General features: G+C 45.4%; 2 protein-coding genes across 2 annotated transcripts in view; one reads left to right on the top strand and one right to left on the bottom strand.

Annotated features, from left to right (window-relative positions):
* Positions 1-2,583: 2,583 nt before the first annotated feature.
* On the bottom strand, positions 2,584-12,260 carry NOA1 (nitric oxide associated 1). The gene is made up of 7 exons (XM_071742885.1): positions 11,219-12,260; positions 10,466-10,630; positions 9,404-9,600; positions 6,990-7,121; positions 4,952-5,068; positions 4,009-4,126; positions 2,584-3,407 (listed from the first exon to the last, which is right to left on the bottom strand). Exons 1-7 carry the CDS (start codon positions 12,243-12,245, stop codon positions 3,202-3,204), a joined length of 1,962 nt encoding a protein of 653 aa, XP_071598986.1. The 5' UTR covers positions 12,246-12,260; the 3' UTR covers positions 2,584-3,201.
* The window catches only part of POLR2B (RNA polymerase II subunit B), a 17,961-nt gene continuing 6,162 nt past the window's right edge, over positions 12,249-24,047 (top strand). Inside the window, exons 1-16 of the mRNA XM_071742847.1 lie at positions 12,249-12,444; positions 12,706-12,778; positions 14,354-14,504; positions 15,401-15,513; positions 15,770-15,989; positions 16,869-17,027; positions 18,147-18,311; positions 18,802-18,998; positions 19,694-19,813; positions 20,197-20,383; positions 21,527-21,670; positions 22,120-22,259; positions 22,381-22,492; positions 22,966-23,120; positions 23,374-23,572; positions 23,664-23,832. Of these exons, the coding sequence (XP_071598948.1) occupies positions 12,426-12,444; positions 12,706-12,778; positions 14,354-14,504; positions 15,401-15,513; positions 15,770-15,989; positions 16,869-17,027; positions 18,147-18,311; positions 18,802-18,998; positions 19,694-19,813; positions 20,197-20,383; positions 21,527-21,670; positions 22,120-22,259; positions 22,381-22,492; positions 22,966-23,120; positions 23,374-23,572; positions 23,664-23,832 (2,323 nt within the window). The 5' untranslated portion in view covers positions 12,249-12,425. The remainder of the gene's footprint in view (positions 12,445-12,705; positions 12,779-14,353; positions 14,505-15,400; positions 15,514-15,769; positions 15,990-16,868; positions 17,028-18,146; positions 18,312-18,801; positions 18,999-19,693; positions 19,814-20,196; positions 20,384-21,526; positions 21,671-22,119; positions 22,260-22,380; positions 22,493-22,965; positions 23,121-23,373; positions 23,573-23,663; positions 23,833-24,047) is intronic.

Here is a 24,047-nt window from a genome sequence, read left to right as displayed (position 1 = left end):
AGGGGGTTGCACCTTCCCAGCCTTCTCCTTACCCCTCAGTTTTGCACCAATTTCAAATGCCTTTGCTTTGGGCTCCTGTGCTAAGACGAAACTGCTCATTGCCCGCAGGCATGGCAAATAATTGCCTTACCTTTCAGGCCCTCTGGCTTAAACCAGGCATGAATTTTCCCTTTGAGAAGCATTTCCAAGCAGGACTTCACAGCTCTGCTGTGCTTCAGCCGGGGGAGCTCATGAAAACCATGCCTGTTCTTTCACTGAGGCACTAATTGCTTCCATGTTACAACTTTACAAGGTTTAGCATCTGTCAGGAGCTCCCACTTTCGTATCCCAGTTAGACAGCTGCTGCTCTCTTTGGCAAAAAAAAAAAAAAGCCCTTCAAGACCTGTCCAGCCCCAAGCCTCAGCTCACAGCTGACACACCTGGGTTGGCCACAAAAGGATGGTGGACATGGAAGGCATAAATATCCCCTCCCTGGAGATTTCCATGCTGGCAGCAAGCCTCTTCTGCTGGGTGCCTTGAGCCCATGTGCAAGCCTACCTGTCCTTGAGAGAGAAAAAAAAAAAAAAAAGCTACACCAAAACACTTGACTTAACAAATTTGCTGCAGTTTTTCAAGTCCAGGGCTGAGGAGCACCGGTGTAACAGAGACAGGTTTTCCAGGTGTCTTTTCCTGCCTGTGGGAGCTGTTGTGCATCTCACGTTGTGTCTTTCCCAGCGGTACAGCCGCAGAGGAATGTCACAGGGGAAGCCTGGTTTGGATTTGTCAAGCTACTCTGAAGAGACCGCAGCCAGACCCTTTTCCAGCCTCCCAGTTTGTCTGAGAGGGCCTTTTCCCATGCCTGCTTCCCTAGCACTGCTCCACACAACCCCAGCAATGAGGAGATAGAAGCTTCTGCTTTCCGCCATTTCCCTGCCCTCCCCTGAAATCCGGTTTTACCGGCAAAAAAAAACCCAGGTTCTCCTCAGGTCACAAAATGTCGTGTGTGACAGTGTCAGGAAAACCCGATGCCTGTGGTGACCTCTGGCTGGAAATGGCATTTTAGGCAGCAGGATGGGGCTGGTGCCCGGTTTCCTCTGAGCTGCCTCAACACAGGGCAGGCTGGTGAGGAGGCACCTGTAACCATCATCCAGAGGAAAGCAGACCCACAAAGGAGCACATGAAAAGAGTGATAAGAAGGGGAGCCCAAAAAATGCCCTGCTGGGCTACTCCCAGGGCCATCACCGGAGCCATCAGCCCATCAAAGGCCCATCTGCACAGGCCTGAGGCTGCAGAGGGGCACAATGGCAGGCAGCAACACAGCTCCGGAGGAATGTGGGAGCTGTGTTTGCAGAGTCATCAGCCCCTCTTATCCCGGAGCAAAATCCATCACCCTAAGTCTTTGTCTTGAGGAGATCTCATCAATGTTTATAAGCACCCGAAGGGAGGTGGCAGGAGGAGGGATTCAGGTTCTTTTTGTCAGGAAACACTTTCTCACTGTGAGGGCGATGGAGCACTGGCACAAGCTGCCCAGGGAGAACATGGGAGTTTGCATTCCTGGAGAAAATAAAAAACATCTATGCATAGTCCGGGGCAGCAGGCCTGACTCAAGGTGGCCTTACTCAAGCAGGGGGTTTGGACTAGAAGACCTCCTGAGGTCACTTCAACCTCAACAATGCTGTGAACTTGTGCCCTGGAGCTCCCCAGGTTACCCTTGGGGAAGATTATTACCCAGGGGCCTGGGGCATATCAGGGGATGCAGAAGAAGAACATTTTGGTATCACACAGAACTTGTTCAGAGGGGGAATCAAAGCTAGAAAAAGGGAGGGAATTTAGACGATTTGGGGAACAAGTGGGAGAACAGAACTTGTTCAGAGGGGGAATCAAAGCTAGAAAAAGGGAGGGAATTTAGACGATTTGGGGAACAAGTGGGAGAACCAAAGGAGTAAGGGGATAAAGAGGGTTAATTGGGTGTATCTAGCTAGCTAGTCAGTAGGCTTGCCTGGCGATGCTGAACAGATCACAATCTGTTCTGAGTCCTTATTAAATTCCTTTCTAACTTTCCCAGGTGAGGACTCTGTATTTTGTGTCCGTGTCTGAATATTGGGATGTGAGGGTGGCAACTGGAGCCAGACCACGGGTCATTGTCCCTCGTAGAGCTACTGGAAACAGGTGTGCTAACACTAGTGAAGATCTAGCTGGGCTGCCTGAGGAACTGGTGAAAAGGCCTGGGAGAAAAAGGGTGTGTGGGGTCTCTAAGGGCCTTCTTGGAGTGTCAGAGCTCCTGGGTGTCTCTGGGAAAGGATAAGGCTGTGGGACCCACCACATCAGTGTGTGTGTGTGTGTGTGTGTGTGTGTGTGTGTGTATGCACACCTGTGTCCACACAGGCCACTGGTGCTGTGTGCATTTGCACTAAGCACTGTGTGTCTGTCTGTCTGTCTGCCATCTGTGTGTGTGGTATGTGTGCTCTGTGCCTACTGGCAATACCTCCCTTTGGCTGTCAGACCTGACACTGGCCTTCTTGCTGAAGCTTTCATGTAGTTCACAGGATGCTTTATACCCACATAAGAGTGATTTCTCAGCTATGTGAGAAGGATGCAAAGGAATGTCTTTGAAAAGTTTTATTCCACACCCTCAGTTTCAGAAACCTTTACACAGGATACAGAAACCAAATCAAAGCAGGGAATTGCAAAAGCTTCCTCTTCAGGAATATGAGCAGACCTGCTTTTCTCCTGTGTACAAAAGCAAGGGGCTGCACTCCAGATGTTGAAGGACTGAAAGGACCTGGGTTTTGGTCGATGTTGTGGAATTACTATCCACCACTAGGAGGGCCATAACCACACTGCAGCATTCCTTGCTCCACCCCACTCCCTCCACATCCTTCTAATTGGAAACACCATAAAGCCTTCAAGAACAAAGTGATGATTTCTGACCTGTGGAAGCATGTCTGCACGAGAAGACCTACTCTATGAGCAGCAAAGCCAGCCCAGGGCTTTCCATCTCATATTTCAAGATGAAACAGCCTCTCACAGCAAGGTACCAGCCACTCAGCTCATTCAAAATGGCTGTAGCAGATGGGTCAGGTGTGAACTTAAGAGCTCCCCTCAGGCCTGGTTTGAAAAATGTGCCTGTAAAGAGGAGTCCAAACTCTCCCGAGTATCAATAAGCAACAAGGTTCTCCAGAGGCTGTTTTGTCTATTGCCTTGCTCAGATGATGAAAAGTGCTATCTCCTCCCTGTGGTTTTCAGATTTTCAATCAGGGAGGGAGGTTTTTTTGTCCTGTAGGCAGGAGTGCCTGCAATCCTGGCGCCCCTGACGGTGCTGATGTATGGCAAAAGGGGAGGCTGCCGCACCACCAGAGCTGTGCCTTTGGGAGTATAGGCTCGGAGCAGCAGCTCCTCTTCTGCATGAGCTGTCACTGCCACCCAGCCTGCAAAGACAAAAACAAAATTAAAATAAATAAGTAAATAAAAATCAGGAAGACAAGGCACTAGGATCAGAACATGGGTTCTGACACAAACTCAACAACTCACATGCTGGCCAAGAACCCGACCTACCCAGGAGCCATTTCTTTGAGAAAAAAAGCTCAGAAGTAATATCCACCCTTTCCCCAGTAGAAGGCAGAACCTAAAGACACATCTTGAATCTCACCAGACACAGTTCCTTCCTGGTGAACTTAAAAGCAATGATGGCAATTCCCCAAAACACAACAAACAAAGCTTTCCAGTCCATGGCACTTTCCCTTTCACATGGACAGCCAGCAGTGTCACAGCCATTCCTGATACTGTGAAACTTGTATGGCAGCCAGAGCATAAATTATTCCAGTGTTGTCATCTTGTACAAGCATGGTTGTCCATCTCCATTCTTGGAGGTTGCCAAGCATCAGCTGGACAAAGTCATGGCTGCCCTTATTTTGTGTTGGTGACAGTCCTGCTCTCAGCAGGAAATACAGCTCCATCCCTTCACAGGCCCATAGATGTTTCTAGGATGCAGACTCAGCAAAGCAAACTAATGTAGAAATGCTAAATTACCTGCAGAGGAAAGCTTGATATCTGCAACTGCCTCACTGGTACCAATTCCTTTCAGTGTAATGTCCTGAGGCACAAGTGGGGGAAATTCTTTCATTCGCTCTTCCCCACCCATGGGAACCTAAGATCAAAACATGAAGCAAAGATTTATCAGTCAAGAGATACTTCAGCACTCCCACCTTAAACTGGAAAGCAAGACACAAGTGGGAATAAAGAGATTGTTGGTAGCCAGGTAGTAGATGACTTGAATACCCTACAGGAGTAATTTCTGGTTTGCTAAGAACAGACTCAGGATCCCATCCAGAGCAACCTAACAGGAGTTCAGAGGAGAGTAAAGATTGCTCGTGGGCTGCTGGACTCTGCTGGTGGCTCAAGTCAGCTCCCTTGCTGTGAGTGACAGCACTGGTTGTTCTCAGCGTGCACAGGAAGGGAGCTGCAAGTACAAGGACAGCTCACCCTGTCCCCATCAATCTGCAAGTGCTACACAGTATGTGGCAATACCAAGGAAAAAGTCAGACCACCAAAATGTGCAGAGATGTGCAGTGGAACCAGCAAGAGAAGAATGAGAAAAGTACATTTTTCAACTGCAATCTGTTCTGAAACCGCAGTTTGAAGTTTGCCATGGAAAATATCCCTGTTGCCCCCTGCATTTTAAGACATTCAAGAAAAGCCAAGCATCAGGGAGCAGAGCGTGGCAAATCTTATCAGCCTGAATGCTAGAACAGAACCTCTGCTGAAAACGCATCATTTCAGGTGCTCCTAACAGCTGCAGCCATGCAGTCCACACAAGACTGCTTCACCCTGCAGATCTCCACTCACCCACTGCAGAAGCCTTAAAACCCTGACTTGTGCTGGTTTTCCCCTTCAGCTACACCCCAGACAGGAGGCTTTACCAGCTGGGACAGCCTACCTGCCACCAAGAGCCCCCAACAGCATTTCCTCTTACCTTTAGTAACTCCTGGGCAGCGTGCTTCTCATAGACATCATCTGCCTCACTCAGGGTAACGATGCGGACTGGCAACAGGTTAGAAGCCACAACAGAAAACCAGGCAGGCTTTTCTCCCTGGAACAAGTAACAAGAAGAGGGTGTTACTTAGGATAACAGAAAAGCAGCCCTCAATTTCCATCTCCTGTTCTGTGTCTTTTGCTTCTGTCACTGCAGAACAGCCAGGGTTTCACCATCCTGCCCCAAAGCACTCTATACCACATCCTCTGCCATCACATCTTCTCAGCTCAGGCAAATAATCCAAGAGATATCTTTGCTCCTATTTCCAAAATCAAACACAGTGTGTTTATTTAGTATAAGAGCTGAGGGACCTCTCCTGTCTGATGCTTCTCCTATCACTTTACATTTCTAACACACATCTCTTCTCACTGAACAGTATTTGGTTCCAAGCTGCTCTCAAGCTATGCAAAGAATAAACGTGGAGCAATTTCAGCAGGCACTCTTGGTAACTTTTGCATGCAATGCAAACAAGGTCAGAGATGGGAGAGACTGTTACAAACACTCCTAGCATCTTGAAATAAGGAAACCCAAGTGTGGCAATTCCTTCAAGTTCATCAACCTGAGGCAGGAGCTCCTCTGTCATGATCTGAGCACAACTGCATTCTGTCCCTGGAGTGTGTAGATACTCAGGGCTGATTCAGCAATGTGCTGGGACAGCTACTGAGGATCCGTGGGGCCCTAACTGTGCACAGCTCAGCTTGACAGGAGCACCACTATGTGGAGAACAGGCTGATAGCACAAAGCCTCACTGCCAGCCTGCTGCACTGGACATGTCTCTGAGCCTGAGGAGATGGTGTGACGCTTCTTTACGCTGACCTCAGGATACCCAGGCTGCCAACACCAGTCACATTCTCCACAACTCCCAAATCACTCATGACAAAACAGCCTTCAGCAGCCCTGCAGCTGCCTGGTTGCAGCATTTCTGCAGTGTTTACTGCCAGCAAGGTATCACCTGCACTGCTCTCCTATTTTGTCAGGGATGCAAATAGCACTCAACTAAGATTTGTAGTTCTCTTCTGAGAGTCCAAGAGCTTTGCCTAAGGTAGTATGGACAGACAGCTAATTTTCTGCTGGGTTTGCCCTCATCACAAGCAATGTTTCTTCTGAGTGAGGTGTTACTCTTCTGTACTGCCAGGCTATTTTTTGGGAGAGTGTTCTGGATTCTCAGTTATGATGGAGCTCACCTGCCATACTGGTACACTATTATTTACAGAATTCTGTCCCCTTTCACCCTTATGGTTTTCTTCCAGCAGGTCAAGAGTGACCCCAGCAAAGTATCAGTTCAACATTTCTATGGTGATCTTGGAAAGCTGAATAAAACACCCCCTTTCCCAAAACATGGCAAACTACTAAGAAAAGCATTATCCAAGTGCTAGACCCATACCACTGCTACCAGAGGAAACATCACAGGAGGTCAGTACCACACAGTTCAATAAAGGTGTATGGCATAGGATCTCCAATAAATGGAAGAAATTGTTAGGGGAACACACAGTGCTCTTTAAAAATATTTTCACAGAAACTGGAATACATGTACATTTAACTGCTTCTTTGGGCTAATCCTTCAGAGAGGCCTGTGTCAGGAAAGAAAAATGCCTGTACTTTTCTCTCCTGGCAAACAGCTTTCATGAAACACAAAAACAAGGAAACCCACCTATCTTTCCAGTTAATTCTGGCACTTTCCTTCCTCCCTCTGTGCCTGCCTGGTGCCTTTGTGTGTTATGGGAAGTGCCTTAAGCTGAAGGTGTTGGTCAGCACTCCACAGCACCTACCATTATACAATATAAATATTGCACACTGGTAACAAGTATCAAAGCTTTCAACTGCAACTCCCCATCCAAATATATTCTGACTTTATGCAGTGCTTTATTAACAGAATCATCATCTCAAAAGCATTGAAAAGAGATCTGGGAAAGCTATCCAGAAAGCCTTTTGTCATCTGCTAGTATACTGAAGAGCTGCTCACAAAATCCTCTCTTACCTGTAAGTAGTCTATACGTCCCAAGGCTGCTAAAAACAAGACTGTCCCTGGCTTGAGAATGAAGGTCCGTGGAACAATGGCACATGTTGGCAAAACCAGCTTTACTTCTTTCTCTGTCAGGAGATTCAAAACCTGAAAAATAAATGGCACTGCCATAACTCATTCTAGATATTTCAATGGCCATAGTGAAATTACTATTGGTGTGACACTGATGGAGGAGAAAGATAAAGTGGAGTAGCACGAGGAAAGTGTAACAGAACAGTTAAATTCTGATCCACACAGTAAGAAACAGGAGGTAGGGACATCTTCATGGCAATGTAGAGTCCATAAAAAAGCATAATAGCTGTCAGCAGTTTAAGAGTCCAGATTTGGGAATCCTGGGTCTTGCTGGAACAAGATCAGTCAAGATTTACTGTGCTTTAGCATGAGTGCAGCCATACACAGGACTGGAGATCACCTTCACCTATGACATTTGAGTTACTCCACTTACACACTGATGCAAAGTGCCAAATCAATTCCAGCAGCAAAGGTGGTCTCAAATGCCTCACTGAGAGAGAAGTGCTGGGTCACACTGTGAAACAACTCAGTGTGCAGGATGACCACACAGCATGGACCCTGGGCACAGTGAAAAAAGCTCTCCCCTCTGTGAGGGATCCCATATGCTCCAGCTGCCTCTTCCTCTCTCTCTCTCTCTCTCTCTCCCCTTTGACCTCCTGGATTAAATGGCTCAACCATTTAGGCAGTAGCTTGTTTCAGTGAAATGATCCACCCCAAAACCTCCTCAAAAGCCAGCAACCCAACCATCAGTGCTGCAGCCACAGTGGTCTGATCACTCTCTACAGAAGTGCTGTTCAAACCCAGCTATGAAACAATGGGCAGGCACAGAAGCTCAGGAAGCAGTGCCTTGCAGGAAACAACTAGTCTGCAGGCTGACAGTGTCTCTTTCCTAGACACAGCAAACTGACAGCAGAAATTATTCCAGCTGTGCCCCCAATGCATGCCCCAGTCAAGTAAATATGAGTTTGTAGCCACGAGGATTCACATCAATTCTGCATTAAGGCCAAACTAACACTGACTGTGGCACAGACAAAACCCTCAGTGCTCTCCCTGTGTTCACAAGCAGACAATATTCAGCTTGAAAATCACGGCAGCCTTCAATACAGATTCTAAAAGTGTTGTTTGTTCTGCTAGCTGCAGGTTTTCTGATGTGCTTGCCAATGCTTAAACAAAAATTTGAGTTGTTGGTAATCCTCTTCCAGGGTTTACAGAAGTTTGAATTTCTTAGGAGTCATGAGGAAGCAGCTAAGAACAAACCTCCAATGAATAAGGAAAAAACTTTAATTCCATCATACACTGTCACTGTCCTTGCCTTTCCTTCCAAAGTGAAATAAAATAAGAAAAAAACAAAACAAAACAAAACCTGCTTGTAACTAGAAATCTCCCCTACCAAAATCTGCCACACAGACCACCTGCTTGTGCTCCAGTCAAACTGAACACTGACACAGGAACAAAATTTGATCCGAAACTGGGCATGTGCCCCAAAAGGCACAGAAAGGATAATCAAAATCAGAAGTGACAGCAAGTATTTCTGGATGCAGGAAAGCCCACTTGTTGTCCTCACTAACCAGCCTCCAGTTACCAAACCAAATGTCTAAGCTGATGACTGTCTTCCTGTGCCTATCAGAGAGCAAAGTGTTGCAGTAAAGCAGGATAGAGTCTGGCAAACACATTTCCTAGACAACCAGCAGTTTTCTAGTGTTCATGAAAGCAGCATCTGCACTTCAGCATGCAGTCTCAGTGCAGTTCTTGCACTTTAACCTCTTCAGAATCTTCTTATCTCTCTGTACTTTTTACTCTTTCCAAAAAGATCACCTGCAGCTCTGCATACACATCAAAACGTGACTTTTTTGCACATGTGCATTACATCAGTACTGGCTTCAGAGTCACTGCTCTACTGAAACACTGAAGAAAGCCTGACATATTTGAGCTATTAACAGGAACACTGCAGACCCTGCTAGCTTCAGGAGAATGCTTTCTCAGAGCTTTGGTTCAGTCACAGAACACTGGTTATCCTCCTAAGCTTCACCTTTTTCAGTAGGCTCATAGAGCTTGCTGGTAGGCACCTATTGGGTGAAGCTGGTACAAACTTGCTTAGAGCACTTAGATGTTAGGAAAACTGGCACAGTCATGCAGTTCTGTTGCAGAGATCACAGTATGCTATTCAGAAATGCCACAGTGTCAGCACAATGAACCCTTTCCAAGCAAATGCAAACCATATTTCAACACAATTGTCCAAACCAAAAGAATGGTAACCCCAGGACTGCAGCAGAAATACTCTTCCCACATGCACAGCTAAACCAGAACAGCCCTCCCAAACCCTGTCATCCCAAAACACAGCACCACAGAGTACCTACACAGTTTTCCTTTATAATTCCTGGGGTGTCAAAACACCAGCGAGCATCCTTCACTTCGTTGTGTGTGAACTCCTCCCTTTCCTGGCGCTGCCTTGGGGAAGGTCTGGGATCTTCATCGATGCTGTAGGAGAGCAGGTCAGGGTCAAAGTCAATCTCAGGGCTAGACTTCTGCTGTTGAAATGTTCTTCCAACTCTTCCTGGATTAAAATGAAAGCTTTCCTGGTAATTAAGTTATTAACTTCAGTTGGACAGCTGTCCCTTTCCTTGTATAAAGAAATGCATGTCAGTAATATAAAGGTGATAAAGACACTACACGGCTAGAAATTTGTGGGTTCAAAAGCCAAGGAGCCAAGAAATCCCTTATACAATTCTTGCTTGACACTCCCCAAGCCCCAAACCTTTAGGTGGGCTCAGATCACAAACACTCCATTATTTGTTTTACACTAAAGCAAAAGCTCTTCTTTTTCAGAGCTTTAGTCTGTGAAACAGAATTATTTGAAAATCACAGCTCATTTCCAGCAAACCACCCTACCCCTTTTGGATACACACTAAAACAAAGTACAATCACAGTGGCCTGCAGCCAAAACATGACTATTTAAAAATGAAATTCTGTTTCCTCCTTCAGGAAAGAGAGCTTGCCTGTGTTTAACACAGTATCATTGTAAACTACAAAGTCATCTCAACTAGGTTACGAAATGCTGATGGGAGGTGGTCTGCACAGAGGAAACCTCTGCAATGCTACTACAACAGCTGAAAAATTAGTATTTGAAAGAAATAGAAGTGATGCTACTTAGGGAAGAACTAAAGGTCTTGCACCCATGACTGGGGGAACAAAACCTGGTCAAAACAACTTGAATGCAAGTTTGGAACTTTTTAATGCTTCTACAGGTACCATGCTCTTCTTCCCAAAATGAAAGAGAAATGAGTTCTTTCAGAGTGGGAAGAAATTACATGCCAAAACCAGCTGCATTCTACAGCAAATTAAGGGCTTGACAATCTTTTGTGTAATGCAGTATTTTCATCAGGGCAGAGGGGCAATACCTTTACTCAGGCAATACTCACCCACTAAGTAGCCTTGCTTTTTGAGGCGATTAAGGTACTTTTTTTCTTCACTGCTTAGCTCATCTTCTGTTTTTGTTGCCTCCTCTCTCAGTCTTTCCTGCCTTCGGAATATCCTGTCACATGTAGGATTAATAATAGGAAATTTCAACAGGTCCAGGGTTGTTCCTGGAAAAAACAGAAGACATGTTAGAGCCTCTGACTACCTGGCACTGAGGAACAAAACCAAAAAAAAATAATTGCATCTCCAACTTTTGGGTGAAACCCTAAACACAAAGTTGGAGGTGAAACTACAGCTGCTCCCATACAGTATGAGCCTACAGTATGAGCCAGAAGAAATGAGACATGCAGATGCTTGGTTTAGATTCTGATTGTTTTACAAGTGCTCAGCAGCCCATTTCTATGTCTCTCTCCAGACTGAAGGGCACACCCCTCACTGACAGGGAGAGGCTCAGGCACATGGATTCAGCGCTCTGATTCCCCTCTGGAAGGGGAGCTCGCAGGCCGGGTTACCAGCCCCCTTACTGCAGGGGATGCACAGCACCTTCTGTGGAGCCATCGCACCCCTGCCGCCCTGAGGAGGGGCAATTCGAAGGGGAGCACTGGAGCTGGCTGCCCACGATGGCGATGCTTCGTGGCAGTGGGCACCCACGCGGTGAGAGGTGCCCCGGGGGTGGCCGAGGGTGTTCTCGGAGGAAGCCCGGAGCTACCAGTCCCCCGAGCACCCCGCAGTGATGGAGAAGCAGCACCCCTGACCTGGCCAGGAGGAGACGGTGGCTCTGTCGATGATATCGGGAGCGCGGGATTTGCAGTAATCGGAACGCAGGAGGCTGTTGAAGAGCGTGGATTTCCCGGAGTTGGTGGCACCCAGGAGGTAGACGTCCCCGGCGCACTTCCAGGAGTGCTGCAGCCGGCTGATCAGCCCCTCCAGCCCGAAGCCCGTCTTGGCGCTCACCAGGCGGACATCCACCAGCGGGGTGCCGCGCAGGCCGGCCTGGGCACACGCCTCCGACAGCCGCCGCCGCAGCCGCCCCAGGTGCCCGGGGCCGTCGGCGGGCAGCAGGTCGACCTTATTGCCCACCACCAGCAGTCCGGCGACGGGGACGTCGGGGCCCAGCAGCCCCGGCAGCTGGGGCAGCACCGGGTCGGGCAGCTCCAGCAGGTCCAGGAGGTAGAGGAGGAGCGGGCCGCGGCCGTGACGCTGGGGACGGCGCAGGGCGGCGGTCAGGACCTGTCGGTGCTGTTCGGGCGGCAGCTCCAGCCGCAGGGCCCGGCCGTAGTGGGCCAGCATCCAGCAGCGCTGGCAGACGGCGGACCGCAGCCCCTCCGTGCCGCCCGGGCTTTCCGACAGGCTCCGGTACTTCTCCGCCGGCACGAAGCCCGGCGCTGCACCGTCGCGGCACTGCAGTTCGGCCCCGCAGCCCGAGCAGCTGACACCACTCGCCGGTACCGAGGGGTCAGGTTGTCCCACCGGGGCCCACTCCCGCTGCTGCTTCTTCGTATCCCGCTCCCGGCGGGGAGGAGGAGCCGCCGCCCCCACGGCCGCCGCTGCCGCTGCCGCCGCCACCACCACCTCCACTTCAGTCGGCTCCAGCTCATACTCGGGGAAGACAAACCTCTCCTCCTCACCGCTGGCCCCTGCTGCCGCCCCCCGCCGAGGCAGCGGGGCCCAGGGCCGGGCCCGGGCCAGACGGGCCAAGAGCGCCGGGCCCAGACGGTGCATGGCGTGACTGTTACCGCTGGGGCGGGAAGGAGGCGGGGATGAGCGGCCGCCCATGCGCATCACCCCGCCGAGCTGCCTCTTGGGAGAGGGTGCGCAGGCGCCGCGCCGCTTTATCCCCTCCGCCAGTGGCTCGGTGCTCGGTGCTGAGCCCCGGCACCCTCTCGGCTCTTCTCTCGGCCGCCGCCGCTTTTCCCGCTCCTCTCTCGGCCGCCGCCGCCCGCGGCTCTCCCCGCCGCCATCATGTACGACGCGGACGAAGGTGAGGGCGCGGCAGCTGCAAGCCGCTCCCGGTTGGGCCTTTCCTCCGGTTGAGGCGGGCAGGGGAGCCTCAGGGCCGGCGGGAGGCCGGGGGTGCTTGCGGGAGCGGTGGGGTTCCTAGCCAGGAACGGTCCTGGGGTGCCGGAGGATCCCTCAGCCCGTCCCGTGCTTCCCACCTCACCCCATCAAGCGAAGGTGGTGGTGGTGGTGGGGGGTATTGAGGTGATTGTAGCCTAAGTGAAGTGTTGTGCTTCCCCGGCAGATATGCAATATGATGAAGATGATGATGAAATCACCCCCGACTTGTGGCAGGAAGCCTGCTGGATCGTCATTAGGTGAGTTTTTAAAACTCCAGTGTTAATGCTTCGGTGCATGTGCTCTTGGTCTCACAGGTGACATCCCCTTCACTAGCAGCACGTCATGGAAGCTGTAGGTTCATTATGCTAAATTATAACTTTCAGAGTGGGAGCAGTAGGGTTCTTGGGGATTAAGAAGTCCTACTGACCCCCGGTGAGGTTTTGAATGAAGTCAGTTGTGATTTTGATTCCATGTCAAGCACATGATTTTGCCCACTACCCTCACAGCTGATGCCAACATTAAAAAAATTAATATTTGGCTATTTCACTCTGTGTTTTTCTAGTAAGACACGTGCAGCTTTTTGTGACAGTTATGGAATGGGGTGCTGTGTGGAACTGAGTAGAACGTGTTTCTTTTGCTAGTTGTATGATTCATAAGGATAAGATGGGTATCTTAGAGCAGTTGTTTCAGACAGAATGGGAGATCTGCAGGGGTGATCCCACAGGCAGTCTGGATGGAAAGCAAAAATTAGAAGCTTTGGAGGCAGAAGGAGGAAGACCTTTCTATTGCAGCTCAATGAAGAGTGCTTCCTTTGCTTGCAGTAAGGTGGGAGGTAACTGAGGCTGAGGCTGTGTATGAAGAAAGAGTTTGTTTTATTGTGGTGGTGGCCAAGCACTGGTAGGGGCTGCTTCGTCCTTGATGGATATTCAAAAGCTGTCTGGACATGGTCTTGGACAGCCAGCTCTAGGTAACCCTGCTTGGGATGGGTGTTAGGATAAGATGGTGCCCAGAGATCACTTCCAACCTCACCCATTCTTTGATAGAAGTTGCCCCTTCTCTTCCTCTTTCCCCTTGTTAAATAGAAGTCTGTGCTGGCTGGACTTGCTGTGGCAACAGCACAATAGCCAAAAGTGTGTTCTTGGGGAATCCTGAAGTTATTGGTAAAAGAAGGTGGTTTTTACAGGTTTTCTCTAGAGAGCTTGGAAACAATGGGACAGAAGCTGAAGTAGTGTGGGTTCCCTGTCTGGCTTCAGGAATGTGCTGGCAGGAGCTCACACAGCAGACATGTTCAGGGCATCCTGTTCAAAGTTAGGATGTGGGGCTTTTAATTTAGGCTTTGATTTTTACAGTTAGGTTGTGTTGGGCTGGTGACACAAAGGCCAGGGGATATCCAAAGAAGGAGTGAAGCTGGGAACCTCTGTGTGGCTGTAAGAGAAGGGAACTAAGTTATGAAAAACTCTGAGAACTGTTATCTTGACTTAGGGGCATGCACTCAGTTTACTGCAGCTTGGAAAATTAGTTAAAGCAATTTGCATGCATTGTTGAAAATTTAAGTTAAAGCTACTTTCAATTAAATTTAAGTTAACAGGTTTCCTTTCTCATTTTAAGGCAGTGCATACAGTCATGGCTTAGCCAAGAGGTGGCAGCAAGTCTGTCACTTTGTAGTGTGTCTTCAGGCACCAAAAAAGAATTGTTAAGCATTTTTGAGCATCTGTATTTGGAACTCATGCACTGGGAAGGGTGGATGTGTCTGATTCTGTACTTTATTTCATGATTTAAATTAGGATCTCTTGTTCATTTATGCACTCTTTCTTTTTCCTTTTTTCTTTTAGCTCCTACTTTGATGAAAAGGGTTTAGTCAGGCAACAGTTGGACTCTTTTGATGAGTTCATTCAGATGTCTGTGCAGAGAATTGTTGAAGATGCTCCACCAATTGATTTACAAGCTGAAGCCCAGCATGCCACAGGAGAAGTGGAAGAGCCAGTAAGTGGAGATGCCTGGCAGAAGTGGGGTGTTTTTATAATGCAGAATGGGTTTGTGTGGGTTTTATTCAGCCAGTAAAGAGGTGAAAATACATCCAAGTTATGACATGATTTATGTGGTCAATAGGACAGAGGTATGAACTGTTTGGAGTCTGAGGTACGTGGCCAGGTTTCCAGATAGTCAGGTATATGGCTGAGAAACACATGCGAGAGCTTTGTAACCCACAGGATCAAAGTTGCCTCTCCTGCTGGTTAAGTTGTTGGTTGAGAAGTGACCAAAACCAATTGGCTGCTGCAGGTGATGTTGTCAGTTACCATATGAAACTGCACTGACAGGGATGTAGTAGAGCAATGCGTGTTTGGGTGGGATTTTTATTTTCAGTAGCTTTACCATGACAAGAAAATTCTAAGGCTGAGAAGTTTTTTGCTAGCTTTCTTCAGCCAGTCAGGTCCAGGCTTTCAAAGGGTGCCATTGCACACCATTTTCCATTTGCACCACGTTTCAAAGGAGAACAGATTTTCTTCAGTGTGCTGCTGCTGGTTTTTCTGCAATGAGTGTGCACCTCCTACAGCCATGGTTCTTTCATCTGTGCCCTTATGTTGCCTGATCCCTGTCCTGTAAGTGCTCTGTTCCCCTTCTGTCAGCCACTACCTTGCTGTTTCCCTGTAGAGTTTTAAAGAACTGTAGGACACCTGAGCATTGACTTTATTATCCATTTTGGCTGTTCAGAAATTACTATAAGTTCTTAAGTGGGTTTTTTTTGTGTTGAAGATGGATTGTTTACTTCCCTGGAGCTGAGGATGTGAGGCAGCACTGAGTATTAAGCTCTTGGGCTGCTCTTGAACAACCAAAGTAGGTGTTTCTTCCATTACAGTCAATGTCTTCTTGTTTTTCAGCCCCGGTATCTACTGAAGTTTGAACAAATCTATCTCTCCAAACCAACACATTGGGAAAGGGATGGAGCACCCTCACCTATGATGCCCAACGAAGCCAGACTGAGAAACCTTACGTAAGAACAAACTGTTGTGGGTAAACACAAGGAAGGACTGGCCCTGCATTGCTAATTGATAGTTTCTTTTGATTTAGTAGCACCTTGAAAATGTGATAATTACTAATCTATTTACATTTTGATGTCTAGTTGTTAAATCCAGATGATAATTTGATATTAATGCTTAATATTGCCAGTGAGTGCTTGAATAACTGCAGTCATCCTTCTTTACAATCTGGAGTAGTAAAGGTAACACAATGATGTTTTTATTCTGTAGGTATTCAGCCCCCTTGTATGTGGATATAACTAAAACAGTTATTAAAGAAGGGGAGGATCAGTTACAGACACAGCACCAGAAAACTTTTATAGGAAAAATTCCCATTATGTTACGTTCAACATACTGCTTATTGAATGGCTTGACTGACCGTGACCTGTGTGAGCTGAATGAATGCCCCCTTGATCCTGGAGGCTACTTTATCATTAATGGATCAGAAAAGGTAAGATAACATACTGTGCACAGCCATCTTTACAGACATTGAAAATTCTGTTGCTTGTTTCCTTATGTTTTGCCAGGAGCTTAAGCTCTTTTATTCCAGCTTACCACACTAATTGTGGGCACTTACGATCTTGTAGAAAAATGGGCTTTTAGTCCTCCATTAGGTCTTTCTTGAGCTGCCTTCTTCTCTGAGTTTCTTCAGTTTCATAAACTGTTTTGCATTGAATGCCACTAAGTAGTCTAAGTATGTTCCTTCCTATTTTCAACACTGCAGAACAGTGTGCACTCTAAAATGAGGTGATACCTCTTTGGGTCTCCTCCAGTTTCTTCACAGTGGTAGAGATGCACTGCATTGTCAGAATAGGTTCTTTCCTCTGTTCCTGTGGATTCAGGTTGAGAAAATCCTGTCCTCTGCATGCTTCTGCCTCACCAGTGAAAATGACATTTTTTTTTTTTTTTGTAACAAGCTAAAGAAATAGAATTGTATTTTTCTTCTTGAGGGGAAAGAATAATTTGGCCTTGCCTGTCACTGTTGAGTGCATTGGCCTTGGAAACAGATAATGAAATGTGTTCTTTAGCAGTGTTGTGCCTGAAGCTTAACACAAATGTCTCAGCACAGCTACCAGGTGTGGTAAGTGCCTCTTGGAAAACAGTGTTCTCAGAGACTTTTGTTTATTCTGTCTTAACTAGGTGTATGTTTTGTTTAATATGGTATTTTTTAAATGCAGAGTATAATCCAACTGAGTCTGACAAATTGACTTCACTCTGTGTAGTGCTCTTAAAGTGAAGGACCCGTAGGAATAGTAGAAACACACTGTGCTTGTTGCTTTGGGCATGCCCTTTTGTCAGTTATTTACTAGTGTTCTTGTTTCTAACACAGGTTCTGATTGCTCAAGAGAAAATGGCTACAAACACTGTGTATGTGTTTGCAAAGAAAGATTCAAAATATGCCTACACAGGAGAGTGTAGATCTTGTCTGGAAAATTCCTCTCGACCCACAAGTACTATATGGGTTAGCATGCTGGCCAGAGGTGGGCAGGTAATAACCCCTGCCCTGGGGCTTACATTAACATTATGTTCTTTTAAGAGTCTTATTACTCTCCTGTCTCTTCATGTCATTTACTTCTGGGATTTTGAGAAGAAATTTCTTCTGTTGCTAAGTTATAAAGAGGGTAAATTCAGGTGAAAATGTATTCTGTCTGTCACAGGTTATGCCTGTCTCTGGGACAAATAATGTGAGGATTGACATTGACTCAGTTTGTGGCAGATTGTAGGGCAAGGCTAAAAAGTAATTTTAGGATTACTGTAAATGAGTTTCTAGAACATCCAAATAAGCTGCTTCCTGGTTTTTGACAAAGAACAAGAACAGGAGCAGGGACCCTGCCTTTGCTGACAGCCAAGCTAGTGTTTTGCAGACCACACATTAATTCATGTTTAACATCTAATTGTGCCATCTGTGAAGGGAAATCAGTGCTATTTGTAACTTCAGAAGCAGATGTCAGGGCTCATGGACCATTGCACTGCTGGGTAGGAATTCCCAAACATGTTCTAACAGTAGCTTTACTGGAAGCCTTAGACCACTGTGGCTCCTGATGGGAGCACTCTTGAGTCATTGTCCTTCTGCATCTCACAATATTTGTTTTCTTTCTGGGAGGGCAGAGCAGCTACTTGCATAATCATGAGAACACAGAGCCTTACACAGTGGATTAGAAAAGCTGGATTTAAGCTTACAAAAAGGGAAGCTGAAGGTGGATAGGATTGCTTTTTACAAGTACATGAGGGAAGAGAAAGAGTGCAAACGAGTGAATTAATAGTACTATTCTAATTTCTTTTTAGCAGCAAAAACCTTCCATGTGTTTGCAGGCTTCTAAAGTTAGGAATGTTTTTAAAATAAATAAAAAAAATCACTGCTAAAGTAAAGTTTCAGAACAACTTCTTAGCAGGTCTGCTGAGAAGTCATGGTTTCCTCTAGTGCTTGAATTAGTGCACTTCTACTGTAGTGTCCAAGTCCAAAGAGATTTTTATATATACTTATATATACTATATATTTTTATACATACTTTTATATATAAAGTTATGTGTTTTGTAGATATATATATATTTCTGGAGAGATACACAAGGCAACTTAAGACTGATGTGTTTTCCTTCATCTTTTCAGGGTGCCAAGAAGAGTGCTATAGGTCAGCGCATTGTAGCAACTCTGCCATACATCAAACAGGAAGTTCCCATCATAATTGTCTTCCGTGCACTGGGTTTTGTGTCTGACAGGGACATTTTAGAGCACATCATATATGATTTTGAGGATCCAGAAATGATGGAAATGGTAACATATGTTCAATAAGTTACATTTGTAACTTACTAAACAGTAAGTTTGTGGTGGTGGTGTAGGTGTGGCTAATAATCATTCGCAGTATTGTTAATTTTCCAGTTTTAATTTATTTCGTTGTTAATTTTATGTGAGCAAAGTGGAATAGAGATTTTAAAGAGTTAATATGTTTTTGGAGAGGTAGGGTCTTATCTTGCTGCCATTGACTTTAATTCTAAAATCCCATTTTATACCTGAAGCAGCAACACTCCTAGAATTTACTTGAATGAGAACTATTTCCCAAAGTCCAAAGTATTTTTTGTCTGTTACTTGTGTTCTCCATTACTCTTTTCTGCTGCTCTTGACAGAGTTACTGTAATAAAGCCAGAAATAACTGGATCAGTAGTTGGCAGCTCCTGAAAAGAGTCATCAGCAAACTGTTCCATAGTTTCCTTCAACCCCAGCAGGCACTGGATGCTACAAGCTTTTGCTGTGTTTTGTGTATTAGGTTAAGCCTTCTCTGGATGAAGCATTTGTCATTCAGGAGCAAAATGTTGCTCTAAACTTCATTGGATCAAGAGGTGCAAAGCCAGGTGTCACCAAGGAAAAGAGAATCAAGTATGCTAAAGAAGTCCTGCAGAAAGAAATGCTTCCACATGTTGGTGTCAGTGACTTCTGTGAAACAAAAAAGGCCTATTTTCTAGGGTATGTGAGTCATATTTTCTGTCATGTATCTGCAAGTAGACCCTGAACACAGATTTTATTCACATATACATATATGTTAGAAGAACTCACTGAATTTTTTTTTTTAGCCTCAGTCTTCTGGGTAACTGATAAAACTGATAAACTTTAGGGTACTCATAAATTCTCATAGCTGAGAAAATGCAAATTTTGATAAAATGAAAAAAAAAATTGAAACCAAATAATCCTCTGACACATTCTGAATCTTAATTTAGAGGTGATGATAGTGATAAATTGTCTTTTTGACATCATGTTGCATGGAAAATGTATAGAGGCTGATAAATAATGTGTAAATAACTACTGATAGGTTGATTATAATGTAAACCCACTCTTTAAAACTCCTAGTACAATCTCTTGATCACTGCCTCAACTGATAACATGTGGTTAAACTTAGCCCATATTACAGCACAGGACAAACATGTGGCAGAAGACACATTGCCATAGTGATGTAAATGTTGCCTTCTCTCTGTAGGTATCTGTACTTTCAGTGTTCACCTCTAGGGACATACTTGCTGAAGAGATCTGTTTTAGGACAGAATTCTAAATAACTAGAATGGACAACTTTTAGGAGACAGTTAACTGATTTATCTATGGAAAAAAGTGATCTTTGTTGTGAATGTCTGCTTGCAGTTTTAAGTATAAACTATCTATTTGCTTAGGTATATGGTTCATAGATTGTTGCTGGCAGCACTGGGAAGAAGAGAGCTTGATGACAGAGATCATTATGGCAACAAAAGACTGGATCTTGCTGGGCCACTGCTAGCTTTCCTGTTCAGAGGGTAACTACAATATATATGTTTTTTTTGGAGATAGTTAATGGTATAGACACTGTCAACTCAGTGCTTCTAAATCAGTTCTGTCAGACTATTCTGTTAGCCAGTCTTGGGCAACACAGCCTGTCTCTGATTATGGCTTTTTAATGAAGTGGGTAAGTTTCCTCTAGTAGTAGGTAGATAGCATCAGCTTGTTTTGAAGCATATTTTGTGCATGCTCACAATCCAGGTTAATTTGGTTTGGCTCCCACCCTCCTTCTACCTCCTTCCCTCAGTTACAAATAACTTGCTTCTGTTCAGGAAGCCAGTGGTGTTTTTCTAAAAAGTGCTGGGTTGGCTGAATTGCTGCAGCACTGTTTGATAATGTTCCTTGGCTTCTTTTTCTACAGAATGTTTAAGAATTTGCTGAAGGAAGTGAGAATATACGCACAAAAATTTATCGATAGAGGGAAAGATTTCAACTTGGAACTGGCAATTAAAACACGAATTATTTCAGATGGTTTGAAGTATTCCTTGGCAACTGGAAACTGGGGTGACCAGAAGAAAGCTCATCAGGCCAGAGCAGGGGTATCTCAGGTACAGTGGCTGAATAAGGCATGGTAGCATTTGTCAGGCTGATGCAAGGGTAAAACTGTATCATGGGAGAGTAACATTGCGTGGCAGCCACTCATGGTATGTTCAGTAGAACCATTTTTAAAAGGAAGCTTCTGTAGCTGAAACAGATGAAGATTTAAATAGTTGAGTCTGGTGGTTTTTGGCTTGGTTTTGTTTGTTCTTTTGGTTGGGGGTGGGGCAGGAGGGGGTGGTGGTTTTTTTTTTTCCTGTTGTTTTATTGGTCGTGGCTTTTTTTTTCGTAGCTGTAGTGTTCACTGCTAAATACTTGGTGTAACTTTGTAAAGACTTCATGTCAGAATATATGCTTGTGTGTCTGGTCAAGTCCTGGTCCCAGGGAATCTTCAGGAAGGGTGGATTTTTCTTTCCTTCAAAGGTGTTCAAAAAAACATAAGTGACACCTTTTGATATAACAGTTTTGTGTTTCACAGCTAATGAGGGAACACTGAGTCCAGAGCAGTGCTTAGTTGAGCTTGTTTCTCATGAAGGTGAAAACAGAAAAAGAGGTGACAGCTTTTAAATGTCAGCACTCTGTGTTGTCTGGAATCCTGGTGAGATCATAATTTGGGAAAAGCAGAGTTAGGAAAGGGACAAAGATGGTAGCTGTCCCTGGATGGTGTATTGATGGTATATGTGTATAAGGGGCTTGGTTGCTTTTTAAAATTAACTCTCATTTAAGTCTGTAGAATTATATTTTCTTAAATTTTTGAGAAGCCCTGAGCAGATTCTGAAAAGAATGTAAATGCTGGTTTGCTCCCAGTTACTAAAGTCGTGTTAGTTTTTCAAACTAAGTTTGAAAAGATCTCTGTGTCATTGTACTGGCAACCCCCCAGGTGAAAATGCAGCTTAAAAAGTATTTTACAAGTATTGCTCATTCTAGCTACTTGATCAGAGTAAGCTATACTCCTGGAAACAAATTTTAAGGGTAATATTAGTCTAAGTATGGACTGAGGTGACGAGGTGAGGTAAGAAGTGTAGCGAGCAAAAAAATCAGGGCTGTTTTAGTTGAAGTCCATAATTGGTAGAGGGCACAGATGGGTGGCTCTGATGTATCATGGTGCTGGTCAGCACCACAGTTTGTGTGACTGAATCCCTTCCTGCCTGCAGGTGCTGAACCGCCTGACCTTTGCATCCACACTTTCCCACCTGAGGCGCCTCAACTCCCCCATTGGTAGGGATGGTAAACTGGCAAAGCCCAGGCAGCTGCACAATACCCTGTGGGGGATGGTTTGTCCTGCTGAGACTCCAGAGGTAATGAAAGTAGTGTTTATGTCAGTGCTTGTTCATGCCTAACTGCTGCTGTTGTCTGCTCATCAGTTTGTAGCCGTAGCACTTGTCATCATCACTTTTTGTGAAATGCTGAGGTGATTTGGAACAGGCTCCCCAGACAGGTTGTGGAGTTTTCTTCTCTGGAGACTTTCAAGACCCATCAGGATGTGTTTCTGAGTGACCTGCCCTAGCTTTGGTCCTGCTCTGGCAGGGTGGTTGGACTTGGTGATCTGCAGAGGTCCCTTCCAAGCCCTGACATTCTGTGATTGTTTAGCTGTATAGTTAACTCTGTACTTGAATGGTAGAAATTAAATCAAGTTAATAGCATGTTTTGTGTCCAGTCTGTTGAGAATTCAAAGTTTTAAGTTCTTGGATTATCTAGGGGGAATCTCTTGGTTTGGAAATGCAAGTGAACTTTGTGTTTTTACTAGGGTCATGCAGTAGGACTCGTGAAGAACTTAGCCCTGATGGCTTACATTTCTGTGGGGTCTCAGCCATCCCCAATTTTAGAATTCTTGGAAGAGTGGAGTATGGAAAACCTGGAAGAAATATCTCCAGCAGCAATAGCTGAGTATGTGCAAATTAAACTGTTTAAACGGAATCAAGCTTTTTATCCTGCGCAACAGGATAAAAAACAAATTTTTTGTTTTGGTTTGTTTTTTAAATTTGTTTTGTGTTCTCCTTCTTCCTAGTGCTACCAAGATCTTTGTTAATGGCTGCTGGGTAGGAATACACAAAGATCCAGAGCAGCTTATGAACACCCTAAGGAAGCTCCGTCGTCAGATGGACATCATTGTGTCAGAGGTATGAATTTTACAGCTAGAGTTTGGGTGTCTGCAGATGAGAGAGGATAATGCCTTGATACTACTTTACAAATTCCAAATGGCATTATTTGTAAGTCTCTTTCTGAGCATACTTCACATTGCTTGGGTTTTTTGTCCTGGCAGGTTTTTTTAATTTGGTGGTTTTGTTTTTTTGGTTTTTTTTTTTGTTTGTTTGTTGTGTGCAGTTTGTTATTTGGTTGTGGTCTTTTTGTTTGTTTGTTTTGGTGTGTTTTGTGTGAGTTGGTTTGTTTTTTTTAAAAGGCCCCAGTTCAGTTGAAAATAGTCTCTTGAAACCTTTCTCTATGTAGGAGTGTTGGTGGGTTTTTTTCCATGCTGTTGATACCACCTGTAGGGCCTTTGCTTTAGGGACCTTCGTCATCCTGTTTCGTTTTCCATAGTTCTGATTCCAGGCTGAGACTTCTGGCCCTCATGGAGTGCTCCTTTCTTGTCCAGGTCTCAATGATCAGGGATATTCGTGAGCGTGAAATCCGCATCTATACTGATGCAGGCAGGATCTGCAGACCCCTTCTGATTGTGGAAAAGCAGAAGCTGCTGTTGAAGAAAAGGCATATTGACCAGCTGAAGGAACGAGAGTATAACAATTACAGGTGAGATACGTTGCTGAAAGTCAACTAAATGTCTGATTTTCCATCTTGGAAGCTGCAAGTTCCCCCAGGATGGAGAGAACATTTAAGGCTTTGTGCAATGCAAAGGTGCTTTCTCTGCTTGGGAGAGCAGTTAATTTTTTTATCACACTCAGGCAGTGGTAGTAATAATAAGCCAAGGAACTCCTTGTTCTTGTTACTGCTGAAGAGACCTATCCTATGTGTTGGCTGAGTATTTCAATCATTTGTTATTCAGTTGGCAGGATCTTGTGGCCAGTGGTGTAGTAGAGTACATTGATACCCTGGAAGAAGAGACTGTGATGCTGGCAATGACTCCAGATGACTTGCAAGAGAAAGGTGTGGCATACTGCTCAACATACACACACTGTGAGATTCACCCCTCTATGATCCTGGGAGTATGTGCATCCATTATCCCCTTCCCTGATCACAACCAGGTCAGTGCACCTCTTCTGGCATCCTCCTTTTAAAGCTGGTAGAAAACCTGCAGGTGTACACCTAAAGACTGGTCTTTCCTCCTCTGTTTAGTCTCCCAGGAACACATACCAGTCTGCTATGGGTAAACAGGCTATGGGAGTCTACATCACAAACTTCCATGTTCGGATGGATACCTTGGCACACGTGTTGTATTATCCCCAGAAGCCCCTCGTAACAACGCGCTCCATGGAGTACTTGAGGTTTAGAGAGTTGCCAGCAGGTATGGTAATAATGCTCAGTAAGCAATGCTGCTGCTTTGTTTAAACCCTGTCACAAATGCTGGATGTCTAGTACCTGAATATTTTGTGCATATATGTGATTTGAAATGTTACAGGTTATATTTAACTTGTAGCTTGACACTAGGCTGCAAAAAGGACATAGCAAGTGTGTCAGCTGAAACTACTTGTTCCATATTGTCTGCTAACATCTAAGTGG

This window comes from Heliangelus exortis, chromosome 4 (genome assembly GCF_036169615.1).
Source record: "Heliangelus exortis chromosome 4, bHelExo1.hap1, whole genome shotgun sequence".
NCBI lineage: Eukaryota > Metazoa > Chordata > Aves > Apodiformes > Trochilidae > Heliangelus > Heliangelus exortis.
This window is presented reverse-complemented; position numbering and strand designations above follow the sequence as displayed.